Raw genomic sequence first — 22,541 nt, forward strand, 5'->3', positions numbered from 1 at the left:
TATGTGTATATATATATATATACACACACACATAAAAGGTGTTGAAATCAATGAAGCCTGTCAGCACACATCCTAGGATGTATCTGATTTTTAAAACAAAGGAAGATGATGAGTTTAAAGACCACTTTTAAAACTTCCATTAGTGCTCCATAGTAGATTGTCAGCATAGCACTTCATCAGAAACTGCAGTTTAACTTCTGTGCTAGGCCCGACATGATTTTAATGTTAATTTTACATTTCAGTTATTGTTTAGGGAATGCTGTTTCCCTATTTTGTGAAATGAATTAGTATACTGTACACTGCATTTTGGAAAGAGCCACTTTACCAGAGGATTAAGGAATAGCAGCTGTTGGTCTCCATTTTGTAGGAAAAAGCACATTCTCTGAAGACTATGGACGCTGCTTTTGGAGCTGTGCCATCCCTTCACCCTACAGCAATGCATCCACAAGGTAGAGTCCAGGTGGGCTGGAGGGCGCCATGTGTTATGATTTGGCTTCACAGCCACAAAACTATTTGGGAATTTCCATCAAGAAGACTCTTATTCTCTACCCTGAACTACAGAATTTATACTGCTGTGAAACTCAATTACAGCAAAAACTGGTAGAATTGGGGAATACAAAATGGATATGTTGAGTTTTCATCTAATTTTGAGGCCATTGTAAACAGCTATAATTTACATCACAGAGGAACTTCCTAGCTTTTCCAGAGATCTTCACCATATTCGATATATTATCTCAGAAAAGTGACTCTGATTTTTGTGCCCTGACAAACTCAGTGAGACACTGCTGTGTAAACTGGCATGGCCTGCGTGCATCTGCAGTGTTCTACATTTGCTGAGGTGTCTGTTTTCCTGGGCAATTCCTTCCAAATATGCATGGCTTATATTGGATACAAGGAAAAATTTCTTCACCAAAAGTGTTGTCAAGCACCGGAACAGGCTGCCCAGGGAAGTGGTGAAGTCACCATCCCTGGAGGTATTTAAAGGACATGCAGGTGTGGCACTGAGGGACATGGTTTAGTGGTGGCCTTGGCACTGCTGGGTTAGTGGTTGGACTTGATGATCTCAAGGGTCTTTTCCAATCTAAACAATTCTGTGATTCTTTGCATGAAGGAAACCTTACTGCACTTTGCTTCGTCTGAGCCATCTTCACAGTCGGGAACGTTGTCACAGAGGTTACTCAGTGGTACACATTTCCCACTACCACACTGATGCTCATCAACTGTGCAAGGTCCTAAAGGAAAGAGAGGAAAATTAATCCTTAATTATGAGGAAGGTTGCTGTTGGCTGGAGATCTTAATGGTTCACCTGAAAGAAAAATTGAGGGCACAGTATGCAGAACCTTTGATTTCCTTTCTTTCCATTTCCATCTGCCTCTCTTACAAAAAAAAAAGATAATTCTTAGATAAATAGAAGCTAATTAAGAATAAAATCTATGGTGCCATACCTTGTAGTTTCTGCTATAGTTAGCATTGCTCAGTTACTAATGTTACATGGAATAATCCTTGGACTGAAAAGTCAAATCCTGTCAACAGTGACTACTGAATTTAAGTTTCAAATGTTCAGCACTTTCACAAAAATTTAGAGGCTTTAAATTATGTCAAGCCAATCATATAAGCAAAGAGGCACTGAAAGACAAGAGTCTCCTTCTGAAACCTGTTTGTGAGGAAATGCAGGAGACAAAAGCAACAGAAATGAATGAGGAAACCATGCACAAAAGTAACATCAAGCTACTTCAGTACCAAATATATAATAAAAGCAGATGAGACAGAGAGTAAATATAAAGTTATAATCCTTTCTATGGCCAAAGTGTATTTTTAATGCCTCTATTCAATATATTTACAGGAAATATGCAGTTAACTTCTATTGAAAAATTGTTTATTTTCTTTATTTTACCTTCTTGGACTTGAAAAAAATTAATTATTTAGAAGCCTTATTTAAGGCAAGATAATTGCTTTATTTTTGATTTTTAAAATATTTTTATAAAATGATTCATTCATGAATCAGTATAGCCTGTACTAAAATGGAAGCAAAAGAATATATTTTATAAAAAGCCTGACATGGATTTTCCCACATTCAATGTCCATAACTAATGATAGATATTTCTTAGAACTTAGTTCTCACTTATACATTTTTTCTTTATTATATTGCATACTGTGAAAAATATTTCTGTTCAAATTATACTTCCTTTTCAAACCCCCAGTATTTCATGGAAAAATAAAATACAAAGAAAATTCTATTTTCTTCTAATATTAATTTATTTGCTGACTATCCTTTTATCCTTAGGCCTGCATGCTAATGATATTAGTCTCCACGCTTTGGCTGTGAAGATCATGAATAAGCATAATTCTTTTCCAAATGGAACCTTTTTAATATATTTAACAAGAACTGGAAATGACCATTCAGAGAGCTCTGCCTCACTAAGCTTAATTTTTATTTTACAAAAAAAAAACCATGGGCAAAGCTGGCTCAGCAAAGATGCTGAACCAGCTAAAAAAAAAAAAAAGTGGTGTTGGACTGAGCAAATGTGATAGAGAAGGTAGAACAAGAAGCAGCAAAATGGTCCTAAGTACATATAAACCAATCTCTCAGTCTTACACAATGGGATGAAACTTGAGTTAATCTTGCAGATGTAAATCAATGGTGAAGATTTTTTAAAACATTAAGAAAATTATACAATTATTATTCTTATTATATTAAAAATCTGCAGCTATCTAAACATGCTGTGAGACATTTGCCTTTTCTTATAGTTAAAGCAAGACAAACAGCGTAGATTCTTGTTGACTTTCTGTTCACATAAACAAACGATACTTCACACGTTTCTCAATCCCTACTGCTTTTTATTCCTGCTGTCAGACTTCCACAGAAGTAATAAAAAGCCTCTAATTAATTCTGTCAAGATTTGGCCTAGAGTTAGTGTAATTATTTGTCCTGGTAAGCATATTGCTGTTCCATGTAATTTGCATTTGGTTCCGTTTTGCATAATTTTGGAGAGTTGACTGCTGAATTATGAGTGACAAATCTAACTGCAGTCCCCAACAAAATCAAGGGTCTTTCAGAAGGGGACTTGCTGGGAGCAGAGATGCTGTTGTCCAAATATTTAATAAACCATGTCTTCTGAGATTATTCACATACTAGGGACAAATTTTTTTAAAGACACAAGAAGGACCCATATTGCAAATACTGATCAAAGTCACAACATAAAATTTTCTCTTCTAGTGGATACGATCAATAGTAAATATTTTACAAATGCATTTAAATACTAATGTTTTAACATGTAACAATTTTAATATTTAAACATTAATGACACCCTCAAATGAGTCACAAAGTGATGTTCTTTTCTGAGGCTTATATAGGGAATAGTTAGTATTTGCCCTTTACACTTGAATGGATTTTGGTCAAAACACTATCTCAATGAGTTGCAGATGATACAGGCAATTACACTAAAGAAACAAAGCCACCACTTTTCATGCTAGAAGACATAAAGTCTAGATGAGTACCCACTAGGCTTTCTCTCTTTAACTTCTGCATATTTCCATTGAGCAAGGGCTGACAGCCACCTTCCACTCTCCACTTTTTCTCAAAGGCATTTGACCAGTGGTATAACCTCTTAAATACAAAGGTTCAGCTGCTTACTTAGATTGTAGCCAGTGGTAAAGTTTGCAAGAAATCCTTTCCTTGCTCCAGACTCGTCCGTGCGGAGGATTACTGTCATCTGGTTTCTTGTGGAGAAGACATCTGGCAACGGGCCTTGTTCTGTGTAGACAGCTATTCACCAGGAGAAATGGACACATTTCAGCTATTCTGTTCACATGCATTTCAGAATATTTTGGGTTCATAAGCAAACACTGCCACCTCATGAATGCAGCTAGTTCCCCAAACCTAACTGGTGTCAGACTGCAGCAGTCAAAGCCCAACCCCAAACCTAACTTATCAGTATAGAAAAATCAGGTTTAACTCAGAGATTATGCTTCTGCTTGTCCACAAATAAGCAGTCTGATTTATTGGGAAGTTAATTTCATACAGATTGCAGGAAAGCTGAGTGTGTGCAAACATTTTGGAAACGTGATGTCCCATACAGTATGCTTTCTCAAATTTTCCTCGTAATTTCTGTGGCCCCAAAAAATGAGAATAAATGTAGAATGAAATGAGAGAGATTTAATTTCCTTTGTATTATATCCATCATATATTTGCTCCAGGTGTCTGATTAAATTAATTTTTGTACCCAGTACTGCTACTTGCCCAAAAGTAGGAATCTGGTCCTCTGCCATCTCTGATTTCAACCACATCATCAATACTGTCCAGATCAAAAACCTCAAAGTGAAGTTGAATGTTTTTTCCACTTTCAGCATTTAAGTACCACACACCTAGAAAATAATAACACAAACACACAAATCACCTTTTCAATAGTTACCTTTACAGTGTCATTTTCATGTTGAAAGGCTTTGGGGAAAAAAATTCTCTGCTAAACTATTAAAAGTCACCCAAGAGACTTACAAGTCTAAATCTTATTTTTAAAAGTAACTTATGTTGTCAAGATCCAAAATTCAATAGACTCTCATTTTTAAAACACTTTTGTAAACTGATTTTAGGCTCCTATGACATACATACATGTATTTTAAATCATTCATGTCAACTGTGAGTTTCCCTAAAGCAGTAAAGCTCACTCTTTTCTGACTGTGACAATGTGACAATTAGTTTTGTCACTTTAGTCTTATTTGATAGTAAGATAATTTTTAAAATCAGTCACAGAAGTCTGTCTTTCAAGTTAGATAGCTTTTTGCTTGTGTTTAGCTTATACTTTCTCATATTTAATCTAAGTGTGAATACTATGGAATTCTTGTAAAGAAAGTAGAAAGAAAAAAACCAACCACTTTAAAAGGTTTTCATAGAATGAAAAGTATTTTCTCACTGGTAGGAATCTCATTTAGGAACTTGTGAAATGAGTACTGGAAATGCAAGCCATTTCTCAGCAAACAGAAACAGAAAATGACAACTCTTATGATTACCATCCTAACACAATTCCCCAGTTGAAGGCAAAGTAATAAATAATTAAAATTTCATTAAGAAGCAATGACAAAGTTCTCTTCCTTGCTTTATCCATCAACAGCACATAGGGGACCACCTTGAAGCTTTCACTTCTGCCAGCTGTAGCTTAATCTAAACCAAGTAACATCAATAGGACAACATCTTTTCACTAGTACGTTAAGAAACTATCAATAAAGACAGGATTCCTTGCAAAATTCATTCATACATTCTTTGTCTCTAAAAGGCTTTAGCTATTTAACATAAGGACTGATATTAACCTGTCAAATACATGGAGGTGTAATGGTAAAATGGGGACTTTCTGCACCTATTGTGTTGTTGCACTGGCAGAAATATATTTGACATAGTAGGCATGATGGGATTGGCCTGTCTGAACCCATTCCATGGGGTTGATGCCCATCTATATCACTTTTTAATCAACTGGCACAGTTTCCTAAGCTTCTGCTAAGTGCCATGTAGAATTTAATTAAAAGATTCCACTGTATATAGCTTATATTTTTTTTTTTTTGTTTGACAGTATCTGACTTGGAAAAGCAGATTTTGTATCTCTATTTTCATATGGCTAAACTTCTCCTGAAGATTTGGAAAAGAATGACTTACAAGTAGCTCGATTAGGGTAATTGTTTGGGAAGTTTTCAGAGCTGAATGTACTGTTTGACTCCCAGAGTTCAACTGGCCCTCCACAGTCAGCTGAAAAAGAAAACATTTCAAAAGCATAGTTAACTTATTGTGTTACTTTTTTCAATCTGCTGTAACAACAATAATTTTTAATAGTAATTTTATGCAGAAGATATTCCAGCTAACTTCATTCCTGGAAGGGTTAAGTTATGGTGCCATTGGTGTAAAGCTTGAACAGGGGATTGTGAGAATCCAACACCCTGGTAAGGACACAGAGTATTAAAAGAAAAAAGGTGTGTGAGGAATTCTCTGTTGCAATGCCTGACCATCCTTTCAGTGAAGAAAGTATTCTTACAGCATTAGCAGAAATATTCAAGTATAAAGCTCATTTTGTCATCTAGCTAATAAACTTGTGGCAAAAAAACTCTAAACCCCAAAAATTCTTATGCTGTTGTTTTCATCAAGACCCTAAAAATGTTTACAGTTAAACCTTGTACATGGTAAAAACAGCTATTTGCTTTTTCCTTGAAACAACTGTTCTAATAAGGAAGGTCTTTATTATATACATGTATATGCACTTATATGTAAAAATTAATAAAATTTATTTAAAGCAAATATTGTAGATATATTTATATACACATACACGCACTCACACACATGGACATACCTAACTGTTCTTTATACACTCAATATTCTATTGAAATACGTAGTTTAGATGGTTGTTTACATTCAAAATATCAGCTTCATGTTCCAAAACTTTATTTTCAGAAATAGTATTTATTTTCATTTCAGCCATCAGAATGGCTGAATGAACAATTAGAATGAGCTTCAGTGTTTTCCCACTTGTGTTGTTTGCAATTATTTATTAAAAAATGAACAGTGCTCCTCCACTTGCTTCAGAAAATAGTAATTAAGGCAGAACAGCCCTACCTTTTTTATTTTGCTTTGCTGTCATTTTATTCTTTGAATTAATGTTGACTTTTTTTAACTTTCAGATTTTGGCTAAACTCTAACTCTCTCCTCCCCACTCCTTATGGCTCAAATTTTGCATTTCTTGATGTCTGCCAGTGTGTCATACTCTGTCCCACTTGTTTGGGGATGGCATAATCTACAAGTCCTACTCAGTCTGACGATTGAATCCCACTGGGCAGAAGGCTCTACTAAATACCAGAAAGATTTGAACTTCCTCACAGCCGCCTGATAGGACTTTCTGTTTCACTAAATCACTCCTGGCAAGAAAAGCCAAACTTTCTGAAAGGAAAAGGAACTGTTAACAACCACACACCAGCTAAGAAGTATATTATGTTTCAGCCTTATGGCTCACTATGAGGATTATTTTCTATAAATACTGTGAACAACACACATAGATTACATTGGCTTTTTTATGGAATATTACTGCACGTGCAAACAGACACACCTTGTAAAGCTACTTGAAGAATATATGATTCTTGCATGGAAAAATGAGAGAAGTAATTGAATTTACTGATGTCTGCAAAAACATGTTTTAAAAATATCCAGTGATCTTTAAATAGAAATTCATATGAAGTTATTCATACAGCTGTTACTTGTTAGGGAACCAAATAGTAATCAGTACCAACAATCTCGGTCCTTTCATTGAACATAACAGACAATTTTCTCAACACTTTAGAAAATTATATATGACCTATTCAGAAATTCCTCTGTGTTTTGGCCAAAACTTCAATTTATATTGACACACACATCTTAAGCGTGGAATCTACTCTGTAATTTCCACACTGTTGTTGGTGTTAAAAGACAGGTTATAAACGAACATGAAGATGAAAGCAATCTTTGTTTTAGATGAAAGTGTAAGCTGACAGTCTTGTGCAAAAGACAAAAGCAAATCCAGCTTCCCTATTCCACCACCAAAAATATTTTTTTCATGTTTCAGTGAGCTTTTATGGCACTGTCAGTGGTGCCAGTGACTCTTGTTGAAGCTCTAATTCTAGTAAAAGAAATTGACTCAGCTCAAAATTCTTTTATCTCTTGTTTACAGACATGACATTTGTAGCGAAACCATTAGTGTTAGTAAGCTTGCACCACACCTATCAAAGTAATTTCATAATTCTTTGAAGATGATTGATAATATTCACTTTTTTCATCAGATTAGAGATAGCATGTACATATCTCAACAAAGCTATGAAAACAAGATGGTTTTTCCCCAGCAACAGCTTTTTTATCATACTGAAGGACAGTGTGGATCCTCTCTAATCTCTCTCATAAGGAAGTATGTGCCATATGACAACATCCTTTTTTTGAATATTAAAATTTTATTACCGTATTTTGGGCAGAGATCTACAGTTTGAACAACATTTCTTTAGTGTTTTGACAGTAGCACTCAGCTCCTACTTGCCACAGATTTGTTCCACCACAAATCATTAGATTGATGCCAACTTGTGAGGTGTGTTTACCTGAAAGATGGCTGTAGGTGGCAGACATCAGCACCTCTCCACAGAATTACTTTAATAAAAACTGCAATTAAAATCCCAAAACTCATTTTGGTAACTTATGACTGAAATTACTACTGCTATTAAAATTTAATTTTGCTGACAGAGACATCTTGTTGAACTTTACCTCCCCGTGTTTTGTGATGGAGCTCTAAGGCTGCATTTTGCTCTTATATTTACAAGATTTTGTTTTCTTACCTGTCATGATGCAGTAGATTTGGAGGTGACAGATTTGACAGAATGACAATATTAATACACAGTGTTTCAACATGAATACAATGCAAACAGTCTTTTTTTATATATTAATTTTAGACCATTTTCATTTACTATATCCTGTCAAGAAAACAACTTTGCAAGTGACAGTTGATCTAATAAGAGGCAGTCCTGGAACATTCTCACTGTTTCTTTTAATGATTTGCAGCCATCTATGAATAGGGGTTTTGTAGAAATATCTTTTTCTTTCCCAAATTTTCATCTCCTTTCACAATAAATTATAAAGCCCTATCAGATATTTTAATAATATTTTCCCTCCAAACTTTATTTATATTTGTATTACTTTTTGCTTTGAATGTGCTTGGACTTGGTTATCATCGTACACAATCTTTCTTCATTGTTTTATATACATTTTCCATTTATTTTTATTTTTTCAAAGCAAACGTTGTCTTTTCCCTTTTTAATGTAATCATATATTGTAGTACTAACAATACAACTAAATGCATATTGAAAAGAACTATGTAATTGTGAGCCTTGTTTTGGATATACCTCCATTTTGGGTATCAGACACTCACGTAGTTTGTGCTCCATTCTTAAACCATTCTGGAACTGTTATAAATGAATTTACTTAAATATGGGAGTTTTCAGTGTGCCTGTTCTCTCAGACTTTCCACTACTGAGACCTCTAGTGATACTATTACATGACTTTGCTCATTCTCTTATTCCCCCTTCTACATTGTTTATAATTTCAAATATAGAGGTTAAAATCTTCCTTCTGTTTCTTCTTTCCCCTTCAGTGGTGTCCTGGTAGCTTTACTAATTAAAGCTTTTTGAGACAAATTCTGAATTATTTAATTATCCTCCACTCTTCAAGTCTTGGAAGATACTGTAGTGATAGTTTAAGACGTGATTCTACCCATTGCTGTCAGTGGAGTCACGGGCAGGGAGCTTGATCTATAGTATGTTATTCTGAAGATAATTTTATGGTGCTGAAGAGAGCTTTTTATAAATCTGAAGGGTGAAAATTCTGAATCACTCGTACACAAATAGATTAATAGGAAATCAACTGCAACTGAGTGTTTACTTACTAGGAACTGAAGCGGTAGTGGCAACAGTCGGCATCGCGGTTGGCTCTAGGTAATTGCTCTCATTGCACTTTCCCTTTGTCAGGCCGATGTCATCCACGGCAATGTCACTCACACCACGCCTTTTAAAGGCATCAAAAATAACCTGAAGTTCAGGGAAGATTAAAAAAAAAAAGGATTTTAAAATTTAATGAACCATTTTTTCAACTTCCCAGGCCTAATCGATCTGTCTTCTCTCTTGAATGCTCTTATTCCCCCTGTAAATCTACGCTGGCGCTGCACTACAGGGAGGACGCCAGGGATGAGACAGAATTCCTGGCAAAACAAAATAGCACTGTGGAGACTGAGGGGATCACTCTAAGGAATGCAGCAACTTCTTCATACAAGTGATGAACACAATTTAAAAATATTCAATGCCTTTACTTTTTATATATAAATCCATACAATTTTCAAAAGAAATTCTGCATTGCTCATCAGGCCAAAATTTCTTCTGAACTAACGGTGTATCTGCATGAAAAACAGAAATTAATCTAATCTGTTCATTATTTTCCTTTAATATCCACCTATTTAAAGTAATCCTACAACCAAGGAATTAGTGTTGGTCAAATACTGTTAGGTATAACAATCTTCCTGAATTCATAAATCACACATTTGCTGGAAATCTGATGCAACCAGGTCACTTTTGCTTCCTCAGATGGTAAATGCATTTTTCTGGTAGTGTTTTTGCATCATTCAAAACTACTGTAGCAGGGTAAACTATTCCAAATATCTATAAAAAGGAATTGTTTTCAAAAGAGAGGTGTTGAAGGAATTGTCTAGAATAAATCTCCCCTTTGTGTTTACAGATAAGTTAGGCCAGTTGTTAACCATGTGGTGCCAAAAACCACTTCCATCTGCAACACGCTTTCAGTGTATTACTCTGTAAGCAATTAATGAAATTACTGATTTGAAATCTGACATTATTTAATTTTATCCCATGCTAAGGGGCTCTAAGCAACCTGGTCTGGTGGAAGGTGTCCCTGCCCAAGCAGGGAAGTTGGAGCTAGATGATCTATAAGGTCCCTTCCAACTCAAAACATTCTTTAATTCTATGATTCTGCATGCTAAACATTTATTTGATGACATGGATTAGTACATAATAGTCGATAATATCTTTGGAGCTGTGGATCACTGGGTTAATTTCACAGGAAAGTCTGATACCAGTTTACCTAAAATAAATTTTTAAAAAACTAGTAGTTTGTCAAACCTTAAAATCAGATGTTTCATTTAAAGTTACTTGTCCATAATTCCATTTGTTTCCATAGTTTCCTTCTTTCTCGAAAATGACCTTTTCCAAATCATGCTCATTACTTATGCTGACTCTCAAACAGTAGACATTAGGACTGTACATGAAATACCTAGGGAGGGAAAAGCAATTTTGTTATTATCAGAAAAAAGTGAAATTGAAAAAATATCACTCTTTTTGTTTTATAGTCAGTTTTATGGAATTAGGACTAATTCACAGTGAGCATGAAAATAAATTATATATTTAGATCACACAAAGAATTTACTTGGTGTTTTGCTATATTTCCTGCAGATACCTAGTTGAGCTTCATGGCAAAAAATATTTCAGGGATTCTTAGTGTCACTTTTCTATAGAAATAAATGTTGGGTACAGAGTGTAAAAGAAAATACATTAAAGCCAACTGCAAGAATCAAAGTTACAAAGAAGTTAAAGTTTCAGGCCTGGAATTGAGACTGATTGTGGAGAATCAAACAGAAGCAGGTTTGTATTGCTAGCACACCGACTTGAATTATTATTCTATATGAACAAAAACTACTTAGTTATATTCTTAAACAAAGTATAGGTTTAGGAATTACATAACAATACCAAAAGTTTAGGCAATATGTATCTGAAGAGACCAAAGGCAAACTCAGAATCCGGACTTGGTCTTCGAAGAATCCCATTCCAACTGGTGTTGAAATATAAAATCCTGCAAGAGAATGAACACATTTTAGCCAGTACAGAATTTTCTTTTTTAATTATTAGAGTCTTTAAACATAAAATAATATCAAGCACCAATAGTGTTGCATGATTAGGAAAATTCCTGACACAGAAAATGTGAATGATTCTCCCAAGTTATATTCATCAGTCAATGACATAATAAAGTGAGTTTTTAGGCTTGTTGGATATTCCCCAGAACCAGATAAGAAATGGGAAACTCATCCTTTTCAAGTCAGTGGGAACTCTGCCTTATATACTTAGTGCAGGCAGCAATTCTACTTGACTTGTAAAATGTGCTCCTCTTTGATATTGCTTTGGATTTCACAGAAGAATTTTCTAACATTTTCAGAATTTTTATCCACTTAAAAGTGAGAAACATGGATTGCATTTTGAGGGGGTGAATGACTAATGAATATTTTATAGCAAGGTGAAGTATTATAAATAAAAAAACCCACAAAAGTTATTTATAGAACTGAATTTGTAGCTTTTTCTGAGTTAATTCGTTGTATCTGGGAATTTGGACCTCTTTTTGCCATATAAGGCCAGTCCACAGAAACATTATGATGTGTCATGAGAAGAACAAATTTAGGCAGTTCTAAAATAAAATTCTTGCTCAATTTTTTAAAATCAATCTAACACATATATATGCAAATATAATATTAAAAGAATCTACAAATATCTATAAATACAATTATGTAATTTAAATTATATTCTATTTTGTTATGTATAATTCTAGATTACCTAGTTTTTTTCATGTGGGAGGAAAAAATGCCTAAAAATTATTCTGAAATCTGAATCAGGCCTTTCATTTGCTGTGTTGACTTAGAAAGCATGCATTACAGTATATATGGTGTCTAGCTTTGAGAAAAAGGTCTTCATATAGTCAGAGTGACAGTTCTCTGTTTCATCCATTCTCTTAGCATTCAGAATTAATTGTTGAGTGTGTATTAAGTTCTTTGCTCTTCAAAAGCAGAGACACAAAAATAGATTTTCTCTCAGTGTATGGAAAAGCTAGATATTAATGATGAAACTCACATTTTTACTCCAAATACAGGTCATAGAAATTTAAATATGCAGTATAATAGCAACATTACAAATGGGAACACTACATGTGTCAGCTTAGATTTAGCACAGGGAAACAGAGAGCACCTAAAATAAATTATAATTTTCAAGAGAGCTACAAATCATTGTCAAGGGTTTTATTGAACAAATTTTACATTCTTTCATCTAACTTGTATTCTGGGAGTCAAGTGGGAAGTGAAACAGTGTTCTGAAGATTGTTTAGAAAACGTGCATTTACTCAGAGAGAGGTGAATAATTTCTATCCAATAAAGTGGAGATTACTATTTTTCTTTTTCCAGAAGTAACTTCTTCCAGAATAATTTGCTATTTCCCTAGTCATTTGTCAATGAATGAGTTTTATATAAGTCTCACTTAGAATATATATAACCACTGCAAAATCCAAATTATATTAGTTTTAGCTGGAGTGACAAATCAGCCGAGGAAGAGATTGTTTTGTTTTCCTGTTGAAGCAGAAAAAACCCCACTTTTGGAGTCTGATTATAGGATAAGCATCCATGATAGACATTCAAAATCTGATTTCTATCAGTATTGTCTCTTTAATTAAACTCCACTTTTGATATGATCACTCTTTCAATTAAGTCATTTAACTGTAACAATTCCTGGAGTATTTGTGTGTTTGGCACAAGTTCTGGCTATTACTGTGTTTGGTGTGAGGTAACTGGGGATACAGATGCCCCTTGTACACTGCAGGTTAACCTTATGTGAAATTAAAATTATTCTGTTCCAAACACGAAGATATCAGCAGTAGATATGAATGAAATAGAAGTGATTTCCCTAAAATGTAGTTATACTTTTTTTTTTCCTTTAAGGTAAACATGAGGGGTTTTGACCTATAACACTGTTGCATAACACTTTATCCACTTTACATATTCCTTTATTTCTTCCTCCAGTATTGGTCTATTTCCATAAGATCCAATCAGTAACATAAAATATTTTGCTTGGTAGCCCAACTCATTTTTATGGCAGAGTAAAATGACTTCCTAGTAATACCACTATGAAGAATCCATTGTACAGTGATATAATATAAGCTGAATCAAGCTTTTCCTTTAATCTGCAAGCAAATTTTTGTTTTTATAATCTTACCTGAGATGTTGCCAAATGTATGATCAAACTCAGGACCACTCATCGGGGGAAAGGTAGGACCCTGAAGTCTTTCCCAGACTGAATCATCATCTAAATCTCGTATCCAGTAACAAAAGCCATCTTCAAAAGTGCAATTGATTTTCTCATAATCTGTGAATAAGAACCTCTAGTAAATAAAAATGACAGAGATGTTGAGTATTTTCTCTGAATTATGTAAGAAAGAGAGACGAAAGACGTAAAATTTTAGTTACGATTGTAAACTGGAGCCCACAGCGACTCAGTTTCCTCCTCTATGCAACACAATATAATTACTCAAATAAATGTGTCATTTGTACTTGTTAACGAGACATTATCACTGAAGGGTGACTCTAAATACCCTTGCAGTCACCAATCTCCGTTTCTGATCCTTCACCAGTAATGTGGTGGGGCAATAAGAGAGAGCCCCTTGCAAAGGTAATTCTAAAGGCTAAGCCTGCTCTTTTCCTCTTTTCTTTGCCAAGGCCTGGATTGCTCCAGGTGAAAGGGCTCACCACCACAGCTGAATGCTGTGCTCCACACACCTGGGATACCTTTCTCATTCTCCTCATTTGCTCCTTCCCTCCTCTGCTCACACGCATTTGTTGCAGCATCCTCATCACTCTTCTACTTGTGATATGTCCATGTCCTTCCCTTTTTAAATGCAGGTCAGCAAGGGCTTCCATATGATAGGAGTTTGCTGGTACTCTGGATGCTTCCTGCAGTATATCCTTTTTCTGTCACATCCTCTATTCACATGCTGCTTAAAATTTAGCAGCTGAAAAAGCTACCATTTGTCCAATTACCAAGGAATACCAATGCATGAGTCATATTGCTGCATTTTGTTGTCACTGTAGATTCACTGCATTCTGGACTTTCCCCCACTCCTATTTGCTGCAGCAGGTATTTTCCTGGATCTCAGTTTTACCATTTGGGGCTATGAGCTGTGCCAGTGAGCTGAGACATCAGAAACTCAGGAGAGGAGGTATTGTCAGGTGACTACAGAATAATGATTGTTGTCAGTGATTCCACATCGTTCATTAGTGAACAAACTGGCTGAGAGGAATCTGATGGAGGAATGGACACAGTTTTACTTAAATCACCCTAGATGACCCTAGGCCACAGGATACCCTTATTGAAATCAATCATTTTCTCTTTAAAGCAGTATGAAATTTTCCAAACAAGATCTAGTTAGTGGACTGAGGTCAGAAAATACTGCTTCCCTTTCACATATTGTCAGATTGAAAATATGGATACACACCAAACTTCTTGGATAACAAACAAACACACACACACACACACAGAACACTTACTGTTTAGTTCACTTGCATTAAATGTAGTGTATGTTGCGTTAAAACCACTGTAATTTTCAGCGTAATCGGTGGTGAACTGTGCTGTAGCCTCGTGAGAAAAAATGTAAATTGTTTCAGTGTTGGTCCCTGACAGAGAAGCTGAAAACAAGCAAAGAATAACGTAGTCAGAGAGAAAATAATCCCATGCACATTAAAATCTCCAGTGCTGTCACAAAAATGCTGTAGATTAGTTTATGGGGTCTTAAAAATGCTTTCCCTCTTGTACTGTGATCCTGCTACAATAGCTTCAAACCCCTGGAGCATTTAGCTGTTTGGCTGCCACATGAATATTCTGCATACCCCAGCTCTCATATTGATTGATATGGATATCAGCTAGTCTTTTTCTATTACACATTCTTATTCTCTAGTTGCTTCCAAAAATAAGGATAAATAATAATACATTCTTTGTATACTTATATATGTTTTCCACCTCTGGTGGAATTCAGCTGTATAGACTGAGTCTTGTGAAAAATGGGCAAAATCCCAGTTTTCCAGGGTAGAATATAGAGACAGAGAAAAGATCAGTATTTCAAGATCTGAGGAAACCAATGTCATGCTTGTAATGATTTTCAGGGAATATCACAGTACTTCTCCCAACAGTCCACTTTAGATACTTTTATTTTACTTTATCATGTGTGATGTTATAGGATCTTCTGACAACATATTTCCAACAAAACACGGACCCCACAAGACCATGACTCTGGCCAAGTTATCACAATTGTTCACATAAGAGCTTAAAAAACAAGTAGATGTTTCTTAGTATATAAAGAAAGAAATTTTTAAGAGCAGATGTGTATATTGAGATCAATTGTCTAACGCTAATTTTACACAGCTCCAGTCTTCCTCTCAAAAATATACATGCAACTTTTTTCACCTCAAAATGTATAATTTACCACTTAGATTTTATGAATGGAAAAGTAATATTACCTGAAAAATAAACTTACCTTTTAAAATCTTGTTTTGTCCTATACCTTCAAAAATATTCAGTGTGTCTGTATATTGTTGTGTTTCAAAGGAAGTGAAGTTCAGCTTAATGGACAACCCTTGAGGCACTCTAAGGCAGCAAGAGAAAAATAAACCTCAAAACTGAAAATCTCTTTTTGACTGCAGTAAATTCATTGAGTGCTTGAATGATTTTAAGTTCAGAAGCAACATGAAATTATATTAATTGATGACCTATTTGTCTAACCTCTACTTTGTAATATTACCAAAAGAATAGGCCACAAACCTTTTGTAATAGTAGAAATACTCCTTTCCTGACTGGAGTTAAGTATATTCTAGAAACTGAATTCTGAACTCTAGGATGTGATAGTCAGTTCTGCAGGGTTTTTTGTTGTTTCTTATTTTCCTCTATATCTCATTGAATTACAATTACCTTTTCATACATGTTGCTATTAGATATCATCTTGCTGCTCAGGTAGACTTCCTAAGGCCAGAAGAATAGTATTGTGATATCAATATGAATAGCAAAATATCAACATCTCTCTCCTGAAAGTCCAAAACAATGTTTCTTATGACAAAACCAGGATTTGCATGAAGATTTGATCCCACTGTTTGGGAACTTGCTATACACCCTAACCATCACACAGTAAGTTTAATAACAAAAGTAATTTAAAATAAAGTGTAAAAAAAGCTTTATTTTGCTCCAGTCATGTTCTCTGAATAATTTATATTTAAGTCACTCTCCCACTTTCTTTCTGCAAAACATATATGGCAGTACAAATTCTAAACCACTACTATCACAGTCAGCTTAGTTTCCTTTATCAATGTTTATTGTTTTCTGGAATCGAAAGACCCACTGAAAATAGCTTTTTAACAGCAATCTGCTGGTGTTTATCAGTAATGATGGGTAGAGAAGTGTGAAGTATACAGTTAAATCTTCACCTTTTTTTTTTTATTATTATTTGTTATTGCTGTGTATTTCTCCAGAGGGGAAAAAATATCCTTGTTTTGAAAAGAATAAAACATAAAGTTGATAGGTAGTCCTTCAGGAAGCTAAAGTTTCAGGGATATATTGAGCATAATGCTCTTTTAAAAGGAGAGGAAATTGCATCTTCATTTGGAGTTAAATGGGGTGAAAATGTAAAAGCTTTTCCTAAAGGTAATGGAGAAATCTTTCTAAACAAAGGCAAGCAGAAGAGAAATCCAATCTCAGATGTATCAGAGGGTGACTTTTAACACATTTTTATAGGGATAATAAAAACAATAGGATGAAATGTCTCTCATTGTTTACTGAAAAACCCAAAAGGTTCCCTCATAGTAACAATTCTGTTCAAAAGGAAGACAAAATTTGAGTGCCACATTAAATTTCTCAGGCCTTTACTGTCAGTGTTGCCAGATTTTTTTTTAAAGCAGATAAGTGGAAGATAAATCCATAAAGATGTTTCTTTTTGCCATTGATCAACCTGTAATTGCATAGATCTGCAGAACCTCTGCTATGTTATTTGCAATTACTAATGATTCTTTCCAAAATGAAGCTTTAATTAGCTACATACCTGGTATAGATATCTACCTAATACAATGCTTCTTGCAGCTATAGCAGCACTTGAAGAAAAATTAACAGCTTAGAAGAAATTGTGCACTTGAGTCATGATTATTTACTGTGCTCAAATTCTGCAACAGCACGAAATGAGGAACAAGTCAGACATTTTTGGAAGGCCAGAATCTCATCCTTTTCCTGGGACACATCTAGGTTTTAAACTCATGTGTAGCCAGTAATTACTGATGAATACTACTGCTGAAGATGAGAAGGAACAAATGTCCTTAACAAAATCAAAGCCTAGGACTTTCAAAGCATCCTTTGCAATGAGAAGTCCAAAACTTCTCCAATTTTAAAGGCAATTTCTTAATCACCTTTAAAACTCTTCTACCAAATTAATACTTCTCAGAATCAAAGAACAGCCATTATTAAAAAGCCATAATAAGAATTATTGCCTTTCAATTTTTTTTCTCCCTGGTCTGTGAAGTGGATCTAGAGAGTCAAAAGTCAAATAGACCTCTCCCAACTGTGGGTATGTATCCTTGATAAAAAAATTACACTTCTTGTGCCTAGGGCTGAAAAGGCATTTGATGCTATTATATCATGCAATTTTAAAACATATTTCTCAGTTACTTAGGAGCACAGGTACTCTTAACTCCCAGAAGAAATCTGTCCCCCTAAATAAGAAGGGAATTCTTGAAAATTCCATCTGTTAGTAATAGTTATATCATATAAAACCATTACCTGATGACCAGTATTTAAAGCAATGCTTTGAAAAAAAAAAAAACCAAAAAACAACCAAACCCTTGAAATTATATTATGTGATTTATTTTGAGCTTACACTTATATCACTCTGTATGCATATAACACACAGGATTTCTCAAAGTCATACCTAAGAATTTTTTTAAGTGTGAAAATTATTGATATGGTTATGGGATTTAGGTATGCAAGTTTTAAAAGAAAAGTTACATAAATACAGAAGAAAAACTGATATTACATATTTTCCATGCTGGAGTATTTGGTAATCCAAACAAATTGCATAAGGCTATTGTGCAGGAAACAATATCACCTCATAATCAAAAAAATGTTAGGGACAAAATTATTGGAAAATGACTTACAGTATTATCCACTGGCAAATGATGTTTGCATTATATGGCCTTGGATAATTCATAGAGTGAAAAGACCCAGAGGAATCAGTCAACATGAATTTTCCATCACAAACTGCAGCTGTAAAGATATAATGAAGATCATTTGTCAAAATGCCATTTGAAAAACAGAATTGGAGCCAAAATGAGGGCGACCTTGGGTATTGGTTTACATGGATTACCTTGGAAAAGCTTTGTAAGCAGCAATGGAAAAACTAAGTAAAACACACTATTAACTTGCTCCTATTTCTAATTCCTATGACTTTTTGATCTCCAAGTACTGTATAAGAGGAAATGTAGTACAGAAAATTTATTTTTAAATTAGACATAACCTAGCTAATCCAAACTAATCTAAACCAATCCAAATAATTAAAATCCAACACATGGATTTAACAAACCCAATTCTTTCTTTCGTTTTATTTGTAAGGAAACAGGATCTTGCCTTAACAGTTCTTATCTACAGCTACTTTAAGTCAGAAAACTGTGTTTGCACTACCAGAAATGATTCGATGTCCTGTGAATAAAAGCAAGAATGGATATGGTTGACTATTGTTATCTCTACTTTTATGAGCTTCCTGGTTCTTCGCTTTATATATTACTGAGTACTCCAAGAGATAAGTGGATCTCCCAAGTTTCCTGCCAGCTATCGAGTTCACTCATCTGAGGTAAATGTCATCCATCATCATCTATTTTTTCAAAAATCTTTTATTAGTTTTGTTCCCTCGGTGTTGCTATTCCATTCTAGGAAAGTTCTTGGTTTAAGAAAACAGATACTGAAAAAAAACAAACAAAAAAAAGTCTTTTTAAGCCTCAGCAAGATTAGAAATGGTAATTCATGTGGAGTTATTTTATTTCAGCAGACACTGAAGAACTGTTGAAGCCTCGGCTGCACCTATTGAACATTAATCATCTTAGGAACCTGCTAATTATGGGTTTTTTTCAGTTGTTCAGAAAGCATCATAGAGCTTTGAAATAATCTTTGAGAACAGAACAGAACACATAAGATTTTAAACACACAAAGAGAAAAGGTTCATGATTGAGGATTGCTATAGAACCCTTTTATAGGCCACAGCATTCGAATTGGCAATTGGTATGCAAATAATTTTTCTGTTCACTTTAATTCATGTGTTTCCTGTCCTTACCAAGGCGAAGAATAAAATCAGTGTAAGAAGAAAAGTGCCCAGCTAGTTATTAATGAAGGCAAAAAAATTGGTACTGTTAACAAGCAAGAAATATTCTGATCTAAAAAGAAGTTCATACCACTGGCAATAATAAAAAGAGATATTGACACTGTTCTAATAAAATCAATTACAAATATTTGCTCATTAGTTTTCGTTAGAATCACAGAATGGGGCAGGTTGGAAGGCACCACAGTTGGTCATCTGGTCCAACCTCCCTGCTCCAGCAGGGTCATCCCAGAGCACATGGTACAGGATTGTGTCCACATGGCTCTGGAATATCTCCAGTGAGGGAGAGGACACTCCACACTCTCTCTGGGTGATCTGTTCCAGGGTGCGGTCACTGCATAGGAAAGAAGTTCTTCCTCATGTCCAGGTGGAACTTCCTGTGCATCAGTTTCTGGCCACTGTCCCAATGCTCAGCACCACCGAGCAGAGCCTGGTCCATGCCCTGACTCCTCCCTGCAGGTTCTGACAGACATTGATGGGGCCCCCCTCTCAGTCATCTTTTCTCAAGGCTGAAGAGGTCCAGCTCCCTCAGCCTTTCCTCAGAAGAGAGATGCCCCAGTTCCCTCTTCTTATCGTCTTATTTTTTCTTATTTTTTCTTTTATTTGTTTCTTCTTACCTCTTAGGAGACAGTGAGAAAATTGAAATAGGACAGAATGATTCAGGAAAAGGTCCTTAGGCTGCTCATTCACAGTCCAGCAAAATTCAGTGCTTAGTGTCTCAGGAATGAGCAGGAAGAGAACAGGAACTGGTCCTGTTTCCCTTAAAAACCTCCCAGTGTTCCCTCCTTGCAGAGGAGGAGGCAAAAGTGGGCAGTGGCACAGGAGTCATTACATTTCTACCTCCTCCTGGAGTCCTCAGAAAAGCCTCAGTTGTTTCCCCAACGAGACAGGAGTCATCATCTGTAGGAACCCCTTCCATTTCTTCCCCATTATGCATCTTGCTGTTCATTTCTATTTACTTAGGGCACTGAATGTAGAAGGCACATTAAGAGGGCTTAGTCCTGTTACCCTAGAATTTCAGGGAGAAGCTCCCCAAACTGGTCAGATCAAGCTCACATATTTCACTTTGACAGGACCTTTCTCTGCCAAGGGCAGTTCATTACTTTCTGTCTTACATATGATTAATCTCTCCCAGCGCTGTAGTGATGCTGTGAGGTGGGTAATCACAAAATGTTAGCCCAGACATGTAATAACCGCAAAGAGAACTGCAGAAACATCTCCTGGGATGAGCCTCCAGTCTCCCTTTCCTTACACCTACATGCTACACAGCTGCTTTACAGCAGTGCCAGTCATTATTAGTAGATGCTGTTCAGACTTCACATTTCTCTAGAGACCCTTTCACTGAAATTGCTAGCTGCACTTTTGTGATGCCTTTTGTTACTGCACTGCATTGCAGAGCCAGAGAGAAACCTTTCAAGATAATTTTAATCAATAAAACAAACAAAGAAAAGGTGTTCTGTTGCCTGAATCTCTGCTGAGATTTTACTGAGTTCTGTCTAATGCAGGAAGAGGCTACTAAAATTCACTTTTTATCCTATATTTTTAAACCATTAACGTATTCTAAAATCTGAAATACTATGGGTAATAGGAACCAAGATGAAAAAAATCAAGTTATTTAAAGGACAGCAATTCTTCTGTGTGCAGGAGCACTTGTAGCATGAATTATGAATTGGCTGTAAATCTCACTGTGAAACTCAGAGGCACTTCTGAAAATCTAGACAATTTTAGCTTTTGTATGACCATATTAAGTTTCTCTAGAGGTGGGGAAAATCAGAGGTAGAAGAATTTGCAGGTACCCCAAATGTATATCCAACCTCTTGACATTCATTACACTGTTTTTTCAAATTCTGCTAAGAAACCTTAATATACAAATTTAGAAAAGTTATGAGATTTTGAATGGAAAAGGCTGGAAATGTAACATGAGAGACATGGAGCAATATTTTGTCCTCCAGCCAGAATTGTATTTCTTTAAGGTTATAAGCTGAAACTGCTACAATAATGGTAACTGAACGAATTGCTTGGAAATACCAGGCATCAGTGGAGAGGAACAGGGGAAAACCATCCAGCTCCCTTAAGTGGACTGTATTTCCTCCAAAATGTTCAACTAAGTCTTCATTCTGAGCTTACTGGACTAAGGAAAAATGTAGTTGATGGATTGGGCTGCAATTCACTTTTTGATTGGTTTTTTTTTTGTGTATGTATGTTTGTTTGGGTTTTTCTGGTGGGTTTTTGTTTGTCTGGTTTTGTTTGTTTGTGGTTTTTTTTTTTTTTTTTTTAAAGAAAATCATACTTCTAACAGAAGGGGTCAACATGTCACCAACCTTCAGAGCCAAGATTGCAGATTCTTTAAAAAGTAAATTTGTCTTTTACTTGCTTGCATGTTTTTGGAGCCCAACAGTTTACATGCCTCTGAAAGCTCAGAGCAGACTTCCCCCACTGTTTTTCTCAGGAAAGCTCAGAGGGCCTTTCTCGCAGCAGAATGGAAAGAAGCATTTCAGATTTCTAACACTGAAGTCTATATTTAAAAACAAACAAGCAAACAAAACTCTCAGGGAGTTAATGGCTCCAGACCCTCATAGAACATTTGCAACCTTCTCCCCTCAAGAAAATTTGACAGACTTTGAACTGAGAGCTGAGGCTCTGAAGAGCATTGCAGACGGCATTAACACACACGTGTTCCCACCAAAATGCTGCTCAGCCCTTTGGCAAACAGAAGCACAGTCTTGGTACAATCTCGCAGCATTCACTGCTACAGAGAGCAGGGCCTGCTCTGCACAAAAAGATGCTT

At 35.5% G+C, this 22,541-nt stretch overlaps 1 protein-coding gene across 1 annotated transcript in view; it reads right to left on the reverse strand.

Annotated features, from left to right (window-relative positions):
• TMPRSS15 (transmembrane serine protease 15) overlaps positions 1-22,541 on the reverse strand; it is a 51,152-nt gene that overhangs the window by 14,698 nt on the left and 13,913 nt on the right. The window contains exons 9-19 of the mRNA XM_050331574.1: positions 18,540-18,648; positions 15,887-15,996; positions 14,904-15,041; positions 13,576-13,725; positions 11,296-11,398; positions 10,672-10,822; positions 9,429-9,570; positions 5,645-5,734; positions 4,237-4,365; positions 3,635-3,766; positions 1,122-1,232 (exon numbers count right to left, since the gene is read on the reverse strand). Coding sequence (XP_050187531.1) covers positions 1,122-1,232; positions 3,635-3,766; positions 4,237-4,365; positions 5,645-5,734; positions 9,429-9,570; positions 10,672-10,822; positions 11,296-11,398; positions 13,576-13,725; positions 14,904-15,041; positions 15,887-15,996; positions 18,540-18,648 — 1,365 coding nt within the window. The remainder of the gene's footprint in view (positions 1-1,121; positions 1,233-3,634; positions 3,767-4,236; positions 4,366-5,644; positions 5,735-9,428; positions 9,571-10,671; positions 10,823-11,295; positions 11,399-13,575; positions 13,726-14,903; positions 15,042-15,886; positions 15,997-18,539; positions 18,649-22,541) is intronic.

Source organism: Myiozetetes cayanensis, unplaced genomic scaffold (genome assembly GCF_022539395.1).
Source record: "Myiozetetes cayanensis isolate MyiCay16 unplaced genomic scaffold, myiCay2020 scf5-8, whole genome shotgun sequence".
Taxonomy (NCBI): Eukaryota; Metazoa; Chordata; class Aves; order Passeriformes; family Tyrannidae; genus Myiozetetes; species Myiozetetes cayanensis.